The 14,386-nt window shown below is 33.8% G+C and overlaps 2 protein-coding genes across 3 annotated transcripts; one reads left to right on the forward strand and one right to left on the reverse strand.

Annotated features, from left to right (window-relative positions):
- Positions 1 to 800: 800 nt before the first annotated feature.
- On the forward strand, positions 801 to 4,136 carry LOC136232261 (probable arabinosyltransferase ARAD1). The gene is made up of 3 exons (XM_066021323.1): positions 801 to 966; positions 1,161 to 2,615; positions 3,353 to 4,136. Exons 2-3 carry the CDS (start codon positions 1,650 to 1,652, stop codon positions 3,860 to 3,862), a joined length of 1,476 nt encoding a protein of 491 aa, XP_065877395.1. The 5' UTR covers positions 801 to 966; positions 1,161 to 1,649; the 3' UTR covers positions 3,863 to 4,136.
- Positions 4,137 to 8,595: 4,459 nt separating this feature from the next.
- On the reverse strand, positions 8,596 to 13,195 carry LOC136232271 (uncharacterized). Of its 2 annotated transcripts, none has more exons than XM_066021334.1 (8): positions 12,973 to 13,195; positions 11,881 to 12,173; positions 11,426 to 11,497; positions 10,178 to 10,239; positions 9,597 to 9,753; positions 9,333 to 9,410; positions 9,158 to 9,247; positions 8,596 to 9,045 (listed from the first exon to the last, which is right to left on the reverse strand). In XM_066021334.1, the coding sequence occupies exons 2-8, from the start codon at positions 12,151 to 12,153 to the stop codon at positions 8,902 to 8,904; spliced, it is 876 nt and encodes a 291-aa protein (XP_065877406.1). In that variant the 5' UTR covers positions 12,154 to 12,173; positions 12,973 to 13,195; the 3' UTR covers positions 8,596 to 8,901. The 2 variants fall into 2 exon arrangements, with proteins under 2 accessions (XP_065877406.1, XP_065877412.1); XM_066021340.1 differs by lacking the exon at positions 12,973 to 13,195 and adding an exon at positions 12,650 to 12,832.
- Positions 13,196 to 14,386: the final 1,191 nt, after the last annotated feature.

Raw genomic sequence — 14,386 nt, forward strand, 5'->3', positions numbered from 1 at the left:
ATTTTATCAAAAACTAATAATCAAACAGCAAACTGCAGTTAAACCAAACGAGCCCTCAATGTCTCTACATACATTGTTCCTCTATCACCCCTAGCTGAAAATGTTAGTATTCAAATTTATTTAAATTTTTTTTTTTTTTTTGATAAGAAATTTATTTAAATTTTAATAACATGTTTTAATTATTTAAAGACAACAAGGAGAGTTATAATTGGAGTATATCATCAATATTGTTGAACCAACTTTGTTTTGCTTAACTACCACTAATAATGCAATTCTTTTGTCAAAGAAATGACATTGACTAAGGCCTCAAAGATCATATAAAATCCTTACATGAACATAACTAATTAATAAATATCTTTATTAATGATTGTCCTCATCGTTATTATCTGGTTAGAATGTTTTTGTTGTAAATTTCTCTGAATACAACACCTAAACTAATCAATTATTATTATGTATACTTTTTTTTTTCTTTAACACCAATCATTAAAGATTTGATTTCATTTTTCATCCACATTTATTTAGGGTTGTAATTACTTGGAATGCTTCTAAAACGAAATATCCTTTCAATTAAAATAAAACACTTTATACAATTTTGACGTATAGATTATTAGTTGATAGATCCATTCAAATAAATAAAGAAGGTTAATTTACTTTTAGGAAACTGGGAAAGCAAAGATGCTAGTAGTTGCTTCTAAAAGCAAAGTTTGTATTAATTTATTGTAATAATTCAGTTTTACACGATAAGTGTATTCTATATCTACTCTTTCTATGTACTTATGTCATGAATTGCAACAGATTATATTTATTTTATTTCTATAATAATAAAATAATTGTGAAGTTATAATATTATTAAAGTTTAAGGACTTTTGTATTTTTCAGACTTGCCTCCCACTCAGTGCTGCACAGTCTGGAAAAGCTGCTTGATGTTCCTGGCTATGGAGTCCGTCTTCAAACCTAGCTCATCAGGTACGCTTTCTTCCAATTCTACTTGACCCAGTTTACTTAATTATTTACAATGCATAACCCAGCTGATTAAAGTTTCATTTTACTCTTTTTCTTTACAAAAAATAGAAACTTTATGTTTATTTGTTCCGTGTTCTTCGCCTCTCTGTATATGAAAGAAAATGCAATGTTTTAAGTGTTCTTTTTTATCAACTTAGTTTGCAGATACAGTGCTGGCTTTTATGCCCAAAAGAAGTTTTCTTCTTTTTAAGAGAATCGTGATCAATAAGTTGAGAAAGTGAAAGCATTGAAAGAAGGGTGAAATTTTCTTATCTTGTGAAAATGGTTGGTGGGTATTGAAATGGTAAGGTGGTTGAATATGGTATAGATGACAAGTTGAAATCTTATCTGTCCAGCTGAGATTTTGGGATTTACCTTCTATTTGAAGATGGTCAAAATCGTGGAAAGAAATCTCTTTTTTTTAATTGGTATGAATTGAGATACCACCTTTGTCCGAGTTAATCGGTCTCTGTGATGATGAGTTTGGAAATTAGGATATATTTGACTTGGTTGGGCATATGCAATGAACCTTTACTGTAACTCTTGTTAATTGGGGAAGTACCTCCAGTTCTCTTCATTTTGTGTAATTCTCTTGTTCTTATGCTTAATTTTCTAAATTGAATACTGTTTCTTTTCCAAATTCATCCATGACAGAAAAAACTAGGCTTCCCTCAAGATTTATTTTCTTCTTGATACCCATTTCTGTGTTCCTTTTGATAATTTCTTCCATATCCCTTCTTCAATTTGAGAATGGTGGTTCTTTCCTATCCAAATCAGTTTTGAAGCTAATTCTTCTCAATACTACATCAGTTTACTTGAAAACTAATGTCAAAAGAGAACCTGTCAAAACTAACTTCTTCTCTTCCATACCACCTCAAATTGAAGCTAAATCATCAAGAGGTAGGGAGCTGAATTGTCAAAATTCCGAAGTTGCTGCTTGTAGAAAGCACATAAAGAGATCTTGTGAGCTTAATCAGGCTCTCTTGAGGGTTTATATGTATGACTTACCTCCTGAGTTTCACTTTGGTTTATTGGGTTGGAAGGGAAACGTGAATCAAACATGGCCAAATGTCGATAACCTTAATCATATTCCAGTATACCCAGGTGGATTGAACTTACAGCACAGCATGGAGTACTGGTTGACTCTTGATCTTCTAGCATCAAACAGACCGAAGGTGGTGAGACCTTGCAGTGCATTAAGAGTGTATAATTCAAGTCAGGCAGATATTATTTTTGTTCCATTCTTCTCTTCTCTGAGTTACAATCGACATTCTAAGCTTCATGGAAAGGAGAAAATTAGTGTGAACAAGATGTTGCAGAACAGATTGGTGCAATTCTTGATGCGGCAGAATGAATGGAAGCGGTCTGGCGGAAAGGATCATTTGATTGTAGCCCATCATCCAAATAGCATGTTAGATGCAAGAAAAATGTTGGGCTCTGCCATGTTTGTGCTTGCAGATTTTGGGAGGTATCCTATTGAAATTGCAAATCTTGAGAAAGATATAATTGCTCCTTACAAGCATGTTGTCAGGACAATTCCGAGTGACAACTCAGCTCCTTTTGACGAGCGCCCCATATTACTGTTTTTCCGAGGAGCAATATATAGGAAGGATGTAAGTATCTCTTTCCTTTTTTCATTTATCACTAACTGTTGGTAATGTTCATCATGTGATGTACCAATACTTTATAATTTTGATCCTCCGTTCTCGAAATGGTTTAATTGTATGCTTGAAACTGGAATTCACTACCAACTAGGTTGGTCAATATTATGCATCAGCAGCTCAATTATCACATTGCAGTTTTTATAAGGTGATCTCTGGATTTCTAGATGCTGCCAATGAGCCTAGTTTTTCCTATCAGATGACAATAAAAAATGAGGAATCGTATTTTCAATAAACTATTTTAGAGCTTGTTATCTTAGAATGAGTATCTGCACCAGTATATTTCAGTTCTTGGTCATGTTAAAGAGCATCCTTCATAAATTTTACCATCGGCTCAATTGAAAGATTATCCTTAAATTTGGCCATAATATGTGCCCATTTTGATAGCATGAACATGTGTCTTCAAGATGGATAAGTGACCAAATATTCGCATGAATTTGGAAGTGAAAGCCGTTTATGATTACGATAGGCGTCAAGTGGATATGACATTCATAGGAGTCATGGTGTCAAATCCTCAGAGGCAATACCTAATGCTGTTATTGCAGTTGATCTAATGTCACCATCATTACCCTTTATATTAGGCATTGCTTTTGGTACTTTTTGTTATTACATTTCTTAACTAAAGTTCAGTAGTAAGTTGAGTTCATTTTGATCAATCTGATTTTGAGTCTCATTCATTTTCCTTGCAGGGAGGAATTGTTCGGCAAGAACTGTATTACCTTCTAAAAGATGAGAAAGATGTGCACTTTATGTTCGGAACTGTTCAAGGGAATGGGATCAACAGGGCAGGGGAAGGGATGGCCTCATCCAAATTCTGCCTGAATATTGCTGGTGATACTCCCTCTTCAAATCGCCTATTTGACTCCATTGCAAGTCACTGCATTCCTGTTATAATAAGTGATGAAATTGAGCTACCGTTCGAAGATGTTCTAGACTACTCGCAATTCAGTATTTTTGTGCGTGCATCTGATGCTATAAAAAATGGGTACCTACTGAATCTTCTTCGGGGTATTGGGCGAGACAGTTGGACTATAATGTGGGAAAAGTTAAAGGAAATCACAACACATTTTGAATATCAGTATCCATCACAGCCTGGTGATGCTGTGGATATGATTTGGCAGGCTGTATCGCGCAAGACGTCTTCAGTGCATTTCACACTTCATAGGAAGAACAGATACAAAAGATCTACAGTTCAGTAATGAAAATGACTAACAGCAAGGGAAGACTAAAGATACCTCTGGCCTTAAAAGAATATAGAGAAAGGTATTCTGCAGGATTTTGGACAAGACAATATACAAGATTAGCTGCTTTTTTTATTCAGAACATCTGTAAGGAAATTTATTTGTCTATAGATGTTGTGTCTGATGATAGAGATGCTAAGGCTTGTTCCTCCCTGTTTTCCATTATAGATATAAAACCAGAAAAATATTTCACAAATACTTAACTTGATCTATAGGTTATGATTCTTGAGCATCGAATTACGTATACCAAACAATTATTGCATGGAGAATACACTCGACCAATAAAAAAAGATGCATGTTGCTTCATGAGAGATTATTGGTGCTAAGAAATAAACGTGTACAAGTGGTATCAATATAATTGGTTGAGTGTATTGCTTCGGAAGTATTGTAGGATTTCTCGATTGGGCATGGTACACATGTTCTCTCAGCTGTTGGATGATAATCCTTCTCACACATCCATGGTGAATGATAAAAGAAAGATGAAACAGTGCATATATGTGCAACATGAGGTTGTTCTTGATGCAGAGGGAAACTTCAGTGCTAAAAAATTTCATGAAAGTATATCATTGTAAAATAAAATAAGCTGAGATAGAAAAAGCACATATAAATTTTTCTTGTGGAGAAAAAAAAAAGAACTATATGTTGTTGGTGTAGGAGAGGCAGCATCACCCTCTTCAATGTATTCATCTATGGTTAATTGAGGACCTAACTCTATATAACACAGAGAGGATGCTGTCTCTCAGAAAGAGTCTTTAGCTGCAAAAAAAACAAATAAAAACATGATAAACCCGACAAACTCGAATCGAGATGAATCTCTTTTTTGCATCAGTTGTAGCCTCAAGCCATCACATCCTCTGCTATGAAAACTTCTCTTCACTTGCATAACAGCTTTTAACTGTCAACATCTGTTGTGGATAGGATCAGACCCTTTCCGAACTGTTCGTTTATTCGACTGATTAGGATCGAACACCATCGAAGGTGCAGGAGCAGAACTAGTGAGTCCCTGCAAATCCTCGAGGGAAACCGTCTTTAGAATCCGCGAATGTTGACCGAAGGGTAATAGTTCTTGCTTCAATCTGAGAGCAAGATCAATGCTTTTCAAGGCAGAAACAGTCTGTGGTTGAAGAGATAAATAGGCAAGAGATAGAAGAAGAAGGAGAGGAATTCCCCTAGGAAGCAAAAAGGCCATGTTTGTAAGTATTGTGCTGCAGAAAACAAAGGTATGTTATGTATCCCTTAGGCAATGATGACAAAATGAGTAGTAGTATGTTAGGCAGAGGAATATTAATATATGCTTGTAATTTATCCTTTTATGGGAATATTAAAGGGTAAAAGAAGCATAAAGCAATAGGAAGGAAGGAAGGGATGGGCCCAAAAACATGTAGGGAAGGTAATAGATTCAGCTCAATGATAAGCATGGAATAGAAGCAATATATATAGATATAAGGCTGTTTTAGAAGACTCTGACAGGTTTGAACAAAAAGATGTAGTTGGAACAATATCCTTGGGAAGATAAGTATCTTTTTCCCTATCATTTGGGTTGCTCTTTTTTACCAAACCAACATCTTTAGTCCACATCAGCACACCAAGCTGGCATGTCCAACACCTTAGGCTGATTTAGAATACAACAGTAGATATGAAGAAAGGCATTAAAAGTAGAGATGTTGGAGAATAGTAGCCTCTTTAGTGGTATAAGATAACTTTAGAATTCCAAGCTCTAGTCTCCATGAATTTTCAAAATTAAAATGAAGAGTAGTCTTGGTTCCTTGTGCTAATTGGGTTTCCTTTATGCTTTACTTTGGATTGGCCAATTTGGCTAAGCCTCTCCTACAGAAAAGAAAAATGACCCCATTAAGTTTCTTCATATTTGCCATTCTGGGTATCCCTTTTTCTTCATCTAGCTCCTCTATCCATAAAGAATTTGAATCCATAGTCTTCATTTTCGAAATTTAACCGTCTAAAGGGGATCTTTTATATTGTTCATTATGAATTGAATTATATCCTAGAATTACTTCATTTGTTAAAACAAAATGATCACGTTTATCCTACCACGGAATCAGCATAGTTATTCTTTTCAGAAATTCATTATTGGACTATATATAAATAAAGCAGGGGTCCATTATTATAGTAATTCCATTGGTTAAAAATTTCTATTATAGGCCAAACATTGAAGTTTTTTAAGTTATTGGAATAACATCCAAATTTTCTTCTAAGGTTTGTAGGGAAGTTTAGATATACCTTCTAATGTAAGAAATTATAAAATTTTGCCCTTAATGTTTCCAACTTAGAGCATTTCCAGGAGACTCTTAGTGCACTTTCTAAAAATAATATAAATATTTGACTGTAATTTAAGGGTGACTAAGACATATCATCTCCAACAATACTTCTTATATTTACTCATTATTATTTTATTAAAATTATTATTTGTTGTTATATTTACCAATAGTGTGAGGAGATATACTCCTCAATAATAAATTATTAATAAAAAATGAATTAAGAGGCACTAAGAGACCGTTGGAGATGCTCTTAAAGCAATTCATGAGTGGCTCCATCCTACCCATCCTTCATTTTCATCTTCTGGGTGCTTAACTATGTCTTTTTTTTTTTTTTTTTTTGCCTGGGTAGGAGCAAAAAAAAATAAAAATAAGACATAATGGTTATTTTTTTTTTTTTTTTGCAGTCCAAACAATCAAAAACTAACAACTCCGATACTGCCAAATTGCTTCAAGTTGTCATTTCTTCTGTTAAGAATATAAATATATTTGTCTAAAACGTTTGAGAAAAAAATTAGACTTGATATGATGCGAAAGAGAAAGATAGGGTTGCAAATGAGTCGAGCTACTTATGAGCGTCTTGGCTTTTCGGCTCGTTAAAAGCTCAATTGTGTTCGGCTCGATTTATAAATGAATCAAGCTTTTAGCATAGTGAAACTCGGGTCGAAAACTCGCGAGCAAACTCAATTGTAAGTTCATGAATAAGCTCGATTATAATGTTCATGAAGACGCTTGTGAGCAAGCTTGTTCGATTATTTTTCTAATAATAGTATTTCTATAAACAGAGAAGCGTAAAACAACGTAGTTTTATGTAAAAATTAGTTTTGGATATTCCAAAATTATATAGTTTTGTTTCTAAGAAATTTCAAATGAACATAGTGAAGCTCATGAATAGGATGTTGAGTTCAAGCTCGTTAATTTTCTGAAGAGCCGAATATGAGTAGACCAAAACTGATCTGGGTCGGTTACAACCCTAGAAAAGAGTGTTCAAAGCAGGAGTTCATTTTAAATTTCTTTCAAATGTTATGATAAACCTCGACTGAGATAGAATAGGATAAATCAGTGATTCGTCTGATTTGCTCGAATGGTTTATAGATAATATACTAATATAAGCTAACCTCATATTTAAGGCCTTTAAATTTTTATGGTTTTAAGGATATATCCCCTAACCCTTTTGTTCCCACATTAAACTCCTGAAGTTTTATAGTTTTATAGTTTTAAAGTTTTAAGTTTTAAGGATTGAGTGTTTGATATTTAATTTTCACACACTAAATCTTTAGTATAACCAATTTTAATGATATATTTTTCTATTACTTTTTTTTTATATGTATTAGTTTGGAAGTGCAATTCCATATTAAATTAATTCAAATGGTATTGTTTAAAGTGTTGAACATATATGTATTTAAAATTTAAAAGAAAATGAAAGAATTATTTATTTATTATGTTTTAAAAATAGTAAGATTATTAGGTAAATAATATCAAATATATGATTAAGCTAGTGAACTATTAAGATTTTACGGATTAAGCCCTCAAACTTTTAAGCTTTTAAGGATTTAGTCTCTGATTTTTAATTTAACATGCCTTGAGCTCTTCACTAACGGTTTAGATAACGGAACCGTTATTAAGAGGCTGAGTGTGTATAGAAATTAAAGTTTAAGGGCTTAATCTAAAAAAAATAAATTACCAAGGACTCAATCCTTAAAAAGGTAAAAATTCAAAGACTTAATTATAGATTTAGCAAAAAAAAAAAAAATATAGCTACATAAAGAAGAAAAACAAAATGAAAAATGAAAAGAGCGTGGCTAATGATTTGGTCAATGAATGAAAATGGAATTAACTCTTATATAAAGAAGAAGAATGTTAAGCAGATATGAAGGATGACTCCTTTAGCTCCACATTGCAATTAAAGTTGAATAAAGCTAAAGAAAATATATCACTCAATTGTTGCTTTGCGCTCCTCATACAAAAAGATGTATTAACAGATCTTCCCATATTTTTTAAATTTGTCTTTTATCCATGAAGAATTTGAATTTATACAAATTCCCGATAACAGATACATGGGAATATTCGAGTTAAGATTTGCATTTTGTCTTTTATATTAAGCAGCTTTTAGCATAAAATCCGATTAACAAAACGTTACTCACTTCATTTATGTTCGAAATTTATATTTTTAACAATTCAAAAGCAGTTTTTTTATATGCATAATGTTGCTGGAGAAACTGTAAACCCTTACTTTCAGACTGTAAAAAAAACACGATTTCAGATACAGATGAAGCAAATAACGCTCTTTTAAAAACCAGAGGCCTAAGTAACCAAAAATAAATTATAAGAGGTCTGTGATGTAATAAGGTCTCGGATCCACCAAAATCAGAATGATTATGGACCTCAAGATACTTTTTGCCCTCAACTCCAATAAAATCGCAGTAAAACAGCTCAATTTTTTTATACAACAGAAGAATTATTAAATACAGAATGCATGCATGAAAAACGTGTCAAGTGACAACAAAAATCAACAATATGTTGCAGTGAATATCCATATGTGAGCAACAGCTTTCGCACATAAAACTATCTCAAACAGCACAGAACTGGCTGAGCGATCATCTATTTTATGTACATAAAAGTGTGCAGATAGATAATTTGTAAATTACCCAATTTAAGAGAGAGAGAGAGAGATTCAGACCACAGACAACAGCTTATTTTTTCCAGTCACTCCATAAACGTTCATCACTGAACTGGCTCTTGCTGCGGAGTTGCAGCAGCTTGGTGAGGAGTTACTGGTGGTCCAGGAGCTATCGTGAATTGCAAGCCCCGTCGTTGCCCTGCCTGAAGCATGAATGCAACCTCCGTAGCTGCAAGTGCTGCTGCTTCCTGATTCAACAAAAACAAAAAAAAAAAAAAAGACATTTAATACGAGATGAGCAGAACTTAAAGAATGCAAAAGCAGAGAGAAGAAAATAGAAAGATGAAGCTCAATATTTACCTGTCTTTGCCTTCGTCGCTGCAATATACTGATGGCCCAGGCCATGATGTAACATGGAAGAAGAAAACCAGCCGCACGTATCAGGAAAAGCTGTCAAGTGTAAACATTTTTAGATTAGATCTGCTACGATGTATCTTCAAAGAATAAAAAGGGAAACTTCACATATATGCCTTACAGAGAAAAATGTTGAAGCATCTTCATCGCCATCTCCAGTGAGGGACATAGCATGCCTCAAGAGTAGGAGAGCCATTAACTGTCAAAAAAAAATAATATAGTACATATCTTTAGAACTTCACAGCATACAAGCATTAGAAGTGCAATATCATCACACTCTATTCGGGTATATTACATGGAAAGAAAGAAATAAACCACCGAGGTTTATATTGGTTGTACCAGAATCTATAAAAGCTTAATGACCTAAAAGAGAACAATGGCTTACAATTAGAGCAGCAGAGCGACAAAAAGCAGCCCCACTAGCACTGGAATCAGCATACTCATCATACTCAGCCTCTAGAAAATGACGCTCTGCTGCTGCCATCGCCAAAATTCGAGGATCGTGCAAATCCAATGGAGTGCCTGCAATAGTCCAGCCCTCACTGCAGATAAAGATTCAAAATTTATACCAAGTTTCAAAATCAAGTAAAACGAAAGTTGGTAATAGAAATTTCATAGCTAACAGTTGTAAGATATAATTATTGATCCTAAGAAACACAATTGAACTCTTTCATTAGTAAAGATACAATAGGTTCACATTAATAACACATAACAGGTATGAAAACTCAACTTGGCATAGTTAGAAAAAATTGAATGCAATGTGACATGTAAGATAACAATTATGGATATCCTCTAGTATAGTATAAAGGCAAATGAAAATAACGCGCTGTTTGGAAAGAGAAGAAACCGGGAGCACGAAAATGGAGACTTTGGACCTTATACATCCATTTCCCCTTCCCTTCATTTCCTTCCCTCTATCAAACATGGGCTAATTAAGGAGCCAATCATACATAAACTTCAATTTACCTGATATCAATTGTCAAATCATCAGACGAGGGTGGTGGGGCAGTATAATTAGGTTGGTAAGGCTGTCAAGAAGAGACATTTTAGCAGAAGTCAGAATCCTTTAATCAGAAGAACTCCATGTTTAACTTTAACAAGTACCTAAGGAAATCTACTAAATATAAAATAATTGGATATCAACCACAGAGCCTACTTAATAAAATAGGTAAATAATTTATTCATCCCTGAGTTTGTGCATATTACACTAGTCAATCCCTCCTTTATCAAGTGGAGGGACTAAGCAGTTGATTTAACCAAAACTCATGAACACTATAATGTACTCCCTCGATTCTCAAATAAGTGTCGTTTTAGAGTTTTTCACACAAATTAAGGAACACAATTAATATGCACTTAAATTAATAAATATACATGGATTAACTAAATAAAAATTCTCTCTCCTATAATGGTTGGAGAAAAAACTTTGAAAGCTTAAAAAACACATAAATCAAGATAAAATTTAAATGCTTAGACCAAAAAATTATACTAAATTTTATTGAAAAACGAAAATGACACTTAAAAAAGAACAAAAACAATTATCTAAAACGACATTTATTTGAGAATGGAGGGAGGGAGTATTTCATAATGTATTTCTAGGAAAGGAGGAACTAACTAGTGTAATATACACACCCAAGGACTAATAAATTATTTAATATTTACCTTAACAAAGTTGAGAAATAAAATAAAATCAATGTCAAACATTCATGGCTGAAATTCATTTAAAAGCTCCAAAGGTTTCATCTGAAGACTGGGCAACAACTTAAGTCTCGGCTCAGCCATATATTTTGTACCACAAGTTTTTAACACAGTCAGCTAGTCAAGAATAAGGTGAGATTTAAGAACCAGGAGAAGCTTGAATTTGTGACACAAATAAGTTTGAGAAATACATTGTACCTCAAAGATATGAAAGAAAAACAAATAATTAGAAATATAGTATTACTGTCAAAATACTATTAAGAGAATTATTGAAGCAGGAATTCATCGGACAACCTTATACATCATAAGGGCCTGATCAGGACTTAAAAGTAATCCTGATGAAAAGCAAACAACTGTGATAACTCTCTAGCTGTTCCCAACAGACTGCTGAATTCGGGAGTTTAAAAAATATAATAGCCCTCATGTTTCTAAGACGAGTTTTCAAATACATAATATAACGTCTCAACACTCAACCAAATAGACAGGAACATGAGAATGACAAGATGTCAAACACAATACCTGATGGCATATCTCACAAGTTATGTCTCCTTTCTCGTTACACCATCGCTGGACACATTTCCTGTGGGCAAACTGTATGAGTAAAACTTGTCAGAATTGGTGATCAAACTATAAGATAAAACAAATGTTTCAGTAGTTACAATAAAAAGTTCACACTTTCTACTAGTTTAACAATAGGATAAATATCAAGCTTCTATATACAAGAGACAGTCATGCTCAACAATTTTGTTAGAAAATGACTAAGCTAAAAACCAATTCAAATGACCATATGAATGTCTCCAAGTGTGCATGTGAAAATTCTATTTGAATAGAAAAATGATTGTATCAATTATATTAACAAGGGATTCCTAGAAATGATATCAAATTGAGTACGACTTTGCTTGAAATACACATAAAAGCTGAAGTATTGACAATAAGCGGAGGAAGAATAATTAGTGTGTAACAGATATTAATACCTTTAAACTACCACTACAAGCACAAGGGGCCTCCAAATTATTTAAACTATCCTCCTCTTGGCAAATGCGACACTCCATTGTCTGAATAAGTGGCTCTGTCTCAGATGAATCATGTTCCTCAATTCCCTTAATATCAATGACACAAGCAGGCTGATCAGCACTATGAGAGGTTGAACACTCTCCAGAAGCTTCAAGGTCCTTTGTTTCTTGCATTGACTGCAGAGTCTCTGGTGTTATAAGTCGATCAGAACACAAAACTAGGTGATCGCTCATTGGTAAATGATTGGAAATTCCTGAGACAGCATCAGATTAAGTTACTCCATTTGAAGTTCAAATATGTAGCACATCATGCAATGAAACTCATAAGCTTTTAAGACCTTCAGTACAGGGTATAAACGGCAGGAGTTAAAGATTGCATTTAAAACCTGAAGTGAATCAATGACTTAGAGAAGACATATATTGAGCTCAGTTACATACTCGTTCATCCTTAGCATACAAAGTAGTCAGATAAAACATACTAATTCATAGTTCCATAAATACATTCCTTTAATTTCTCCAAATATGATAAAGAAAAAGAAAGAGCGTCTCATGAATCATGCTATCATAAACCAATCCAGTTATAAGAAGGGGAACAGAGCCAATTAAAACATGTAAATCCCTAAAAGTCAACGAATTCATCCATCTTTTGTAAGCTGAGAAAATTGACAAAAACTAGAGAGAATATCAAAATTCGAAAAAATACCACAGAAGTAATCGGTTCAAAACTCACATCTTTAAGCCATTGAATCAACTGTTTACACTACTATCATTTCTTTCCGGTAAACTATTAAAAGCAACGAAACAAACAACAGACAGAAAGACCCGTTCTGATTGAGTTATTTATCTTTCAGTTCACCGGCCAAACTAAATACCCGCATCAAACAAATTCCTAAATCCACCCAAAATCAAAAGGCTAGAACATATTAAAATCATTCAATTAAATCAATAGAAACCCTAAAAAGATAGAGATCAAGATCGAAGGACGACAAGAAAAAGAAATGAAAACGAAATTATATAACTATACACACAGAAAAAGAAGGAATCAAAAGATACCTGTAAATGCGGAAGAAGAAAACAGAAGAAGACTTTTGGTTATGCGGAATAAAGCTTTTATGGAAAAGTCTGGAGCTTTCCTCTCTCTGGTTAATGTGTTAACTTGATATGATAGAAAAGAAAAATTGTTGTTGCGACTACTTTCCGGAAGAAAAGCTATCGAGAAGGGCTCTAATCCAGATATTGACCATATATATGCGGACAGGATACAAGAAGAGAGAGAGAGAGAGATCGGAATGGGGTTCGGTTTATACGAAGAAGTCTTTTGGCTTTTTGTGTTAGGTTCCGACTTGCGGACGTTGGTCCAAAGCAATCAAAATATCAAAAATTAAACGGTTTCCATCACTTTTTGGACGGCTCTTACCGTCTGTCACTTAACGGGACTATGCATTTAGTATGAATTATGAAGCCCCACTCCAACCCAAGATATATTACTAGTACCAATCGACATTGAATAATATTAGTTTGGTTCTCCTCTACAAAAATTATAACATTACTACAAAATATTATTAATTTGATTCCAAAAGATACCTATTGTAATTTTTTATAGCTTGTCCGATTTTTCGGTTTGAGGCTCATCAGATACTTTTTCGGTGGATTTCTCTTATTTAAAGTTTTTTTACATACGTTAGAACTCGAATCCGAAATCTAGTTTAAGTGACTTTTAAACCTTTAACCATTCAAAATCAACCTTAATTGATTTAAGTTTTAATTTAATTGAATAATCTAAGTGGAATTTAAGTTAGTTTCTTTATTATTAAACAGGACATAAGTCTGTCTTACCAAAAAAAAAAAACAGGACATAAGTCTGAGTGTGGATGATGATTAATTAGGAAAGGAAATCATTTGTCATTAAAACTTGGTCTCATCCATGTTTCTAAAAAAAAATCGATTTATTTAAAATAATATATTGTATAGGATAAGAAAATTAACAGGTAAAGTTGAAGATTTTTGTGTGTATGGGGATAAGAATGGAGACGTGGGATTTTCTTCCATTAATTAGATAGGGTATTCACAAATTTCAATTTTCTTTTAACAACAACAAAGCCTTAGTCCCGAAATGATTCGGGGTCGGCTAACATAAACCATCATATAAAACCGTGAAAATCAAGTCGTGTCAGCGACACAGATTCGCTCCCTCCACTCCGTCCTATCCACTACCATATTTTCCTCAATTCCCAGTAAACTCATATCACTCTCGATCACCCTCCTCCAAGTTTGCTTAGGTCTTCCCCTACCCCTCACCACTACATCCCTTTGCCACTCTTCGGTTCTCCTAACCGGCGCATCAAGCGCTCTACGTCTCACATGGCCAAACCACCTTAGTCGGTTTTCTCTCATTTTATTCTCAATAGATGTGAACCCTACTTTTGTCCTAATTATTTCATTACGCACCCGGTCCTTTCTCGTATGA

Source organism: Euphorbia lathyris, chromosome 1, assembly GCF_963576675.1.
Source record: "Euphorbia lathyris chromosome 1, ddEupLath1.1, whole genome shotgun sequence".
NCBI classification, from domain to species: Eukaryota; Viridiplantae; Streptophyta; class Magnoliopsida; order Malpighiales; family Euphorbiaceae; genus Euphorbia; species Euphorbia lathyris.

What these genes read in the sequence shown, in the direction of transcription:
- LOC136232271 (XM_066021334.1), bottom strand. Translation starts at nt 12,153, where the DNA reads ATGAGCGATCACCTAGTTTTGTGTTCTGATCGACTTATAACACCAGAG. An exon ending in CTTGTAGTGGTAGTTTAAAG is followed by an intron (nt 11,498 to 11,880) that starts GTATTAATATCT and finishes TTACTCATACAG; the next exon opens with TTTGCCCACAGGAAATGTGT. An exon ending in CTTGTGAGATATGCCATCAG is followed by an intron (nt 10,240 to 11,425) that starts GTATTGTGTTTG and finishes TCTTCTTGACAG; the next exon opens with CCTTACCAACCTAATTATAC.
- LOC136232261 (XM_066021323.1), top strand. Translation starts at nt 1,650, where the DNA reads ATGACAGAAAAAACTAGGCTTCCCTCAAGATTTATTTTCTTCTTGATA. An exon ending in GAGCAATATATAGGAAGGAT is followed by an intron (nt 2,616 to 3,352) that starts GTAAGTATCTCT and finishes TTTTCCTTGCAG; the next exon opens with GGAGGAATTGTTCGGCAAGA.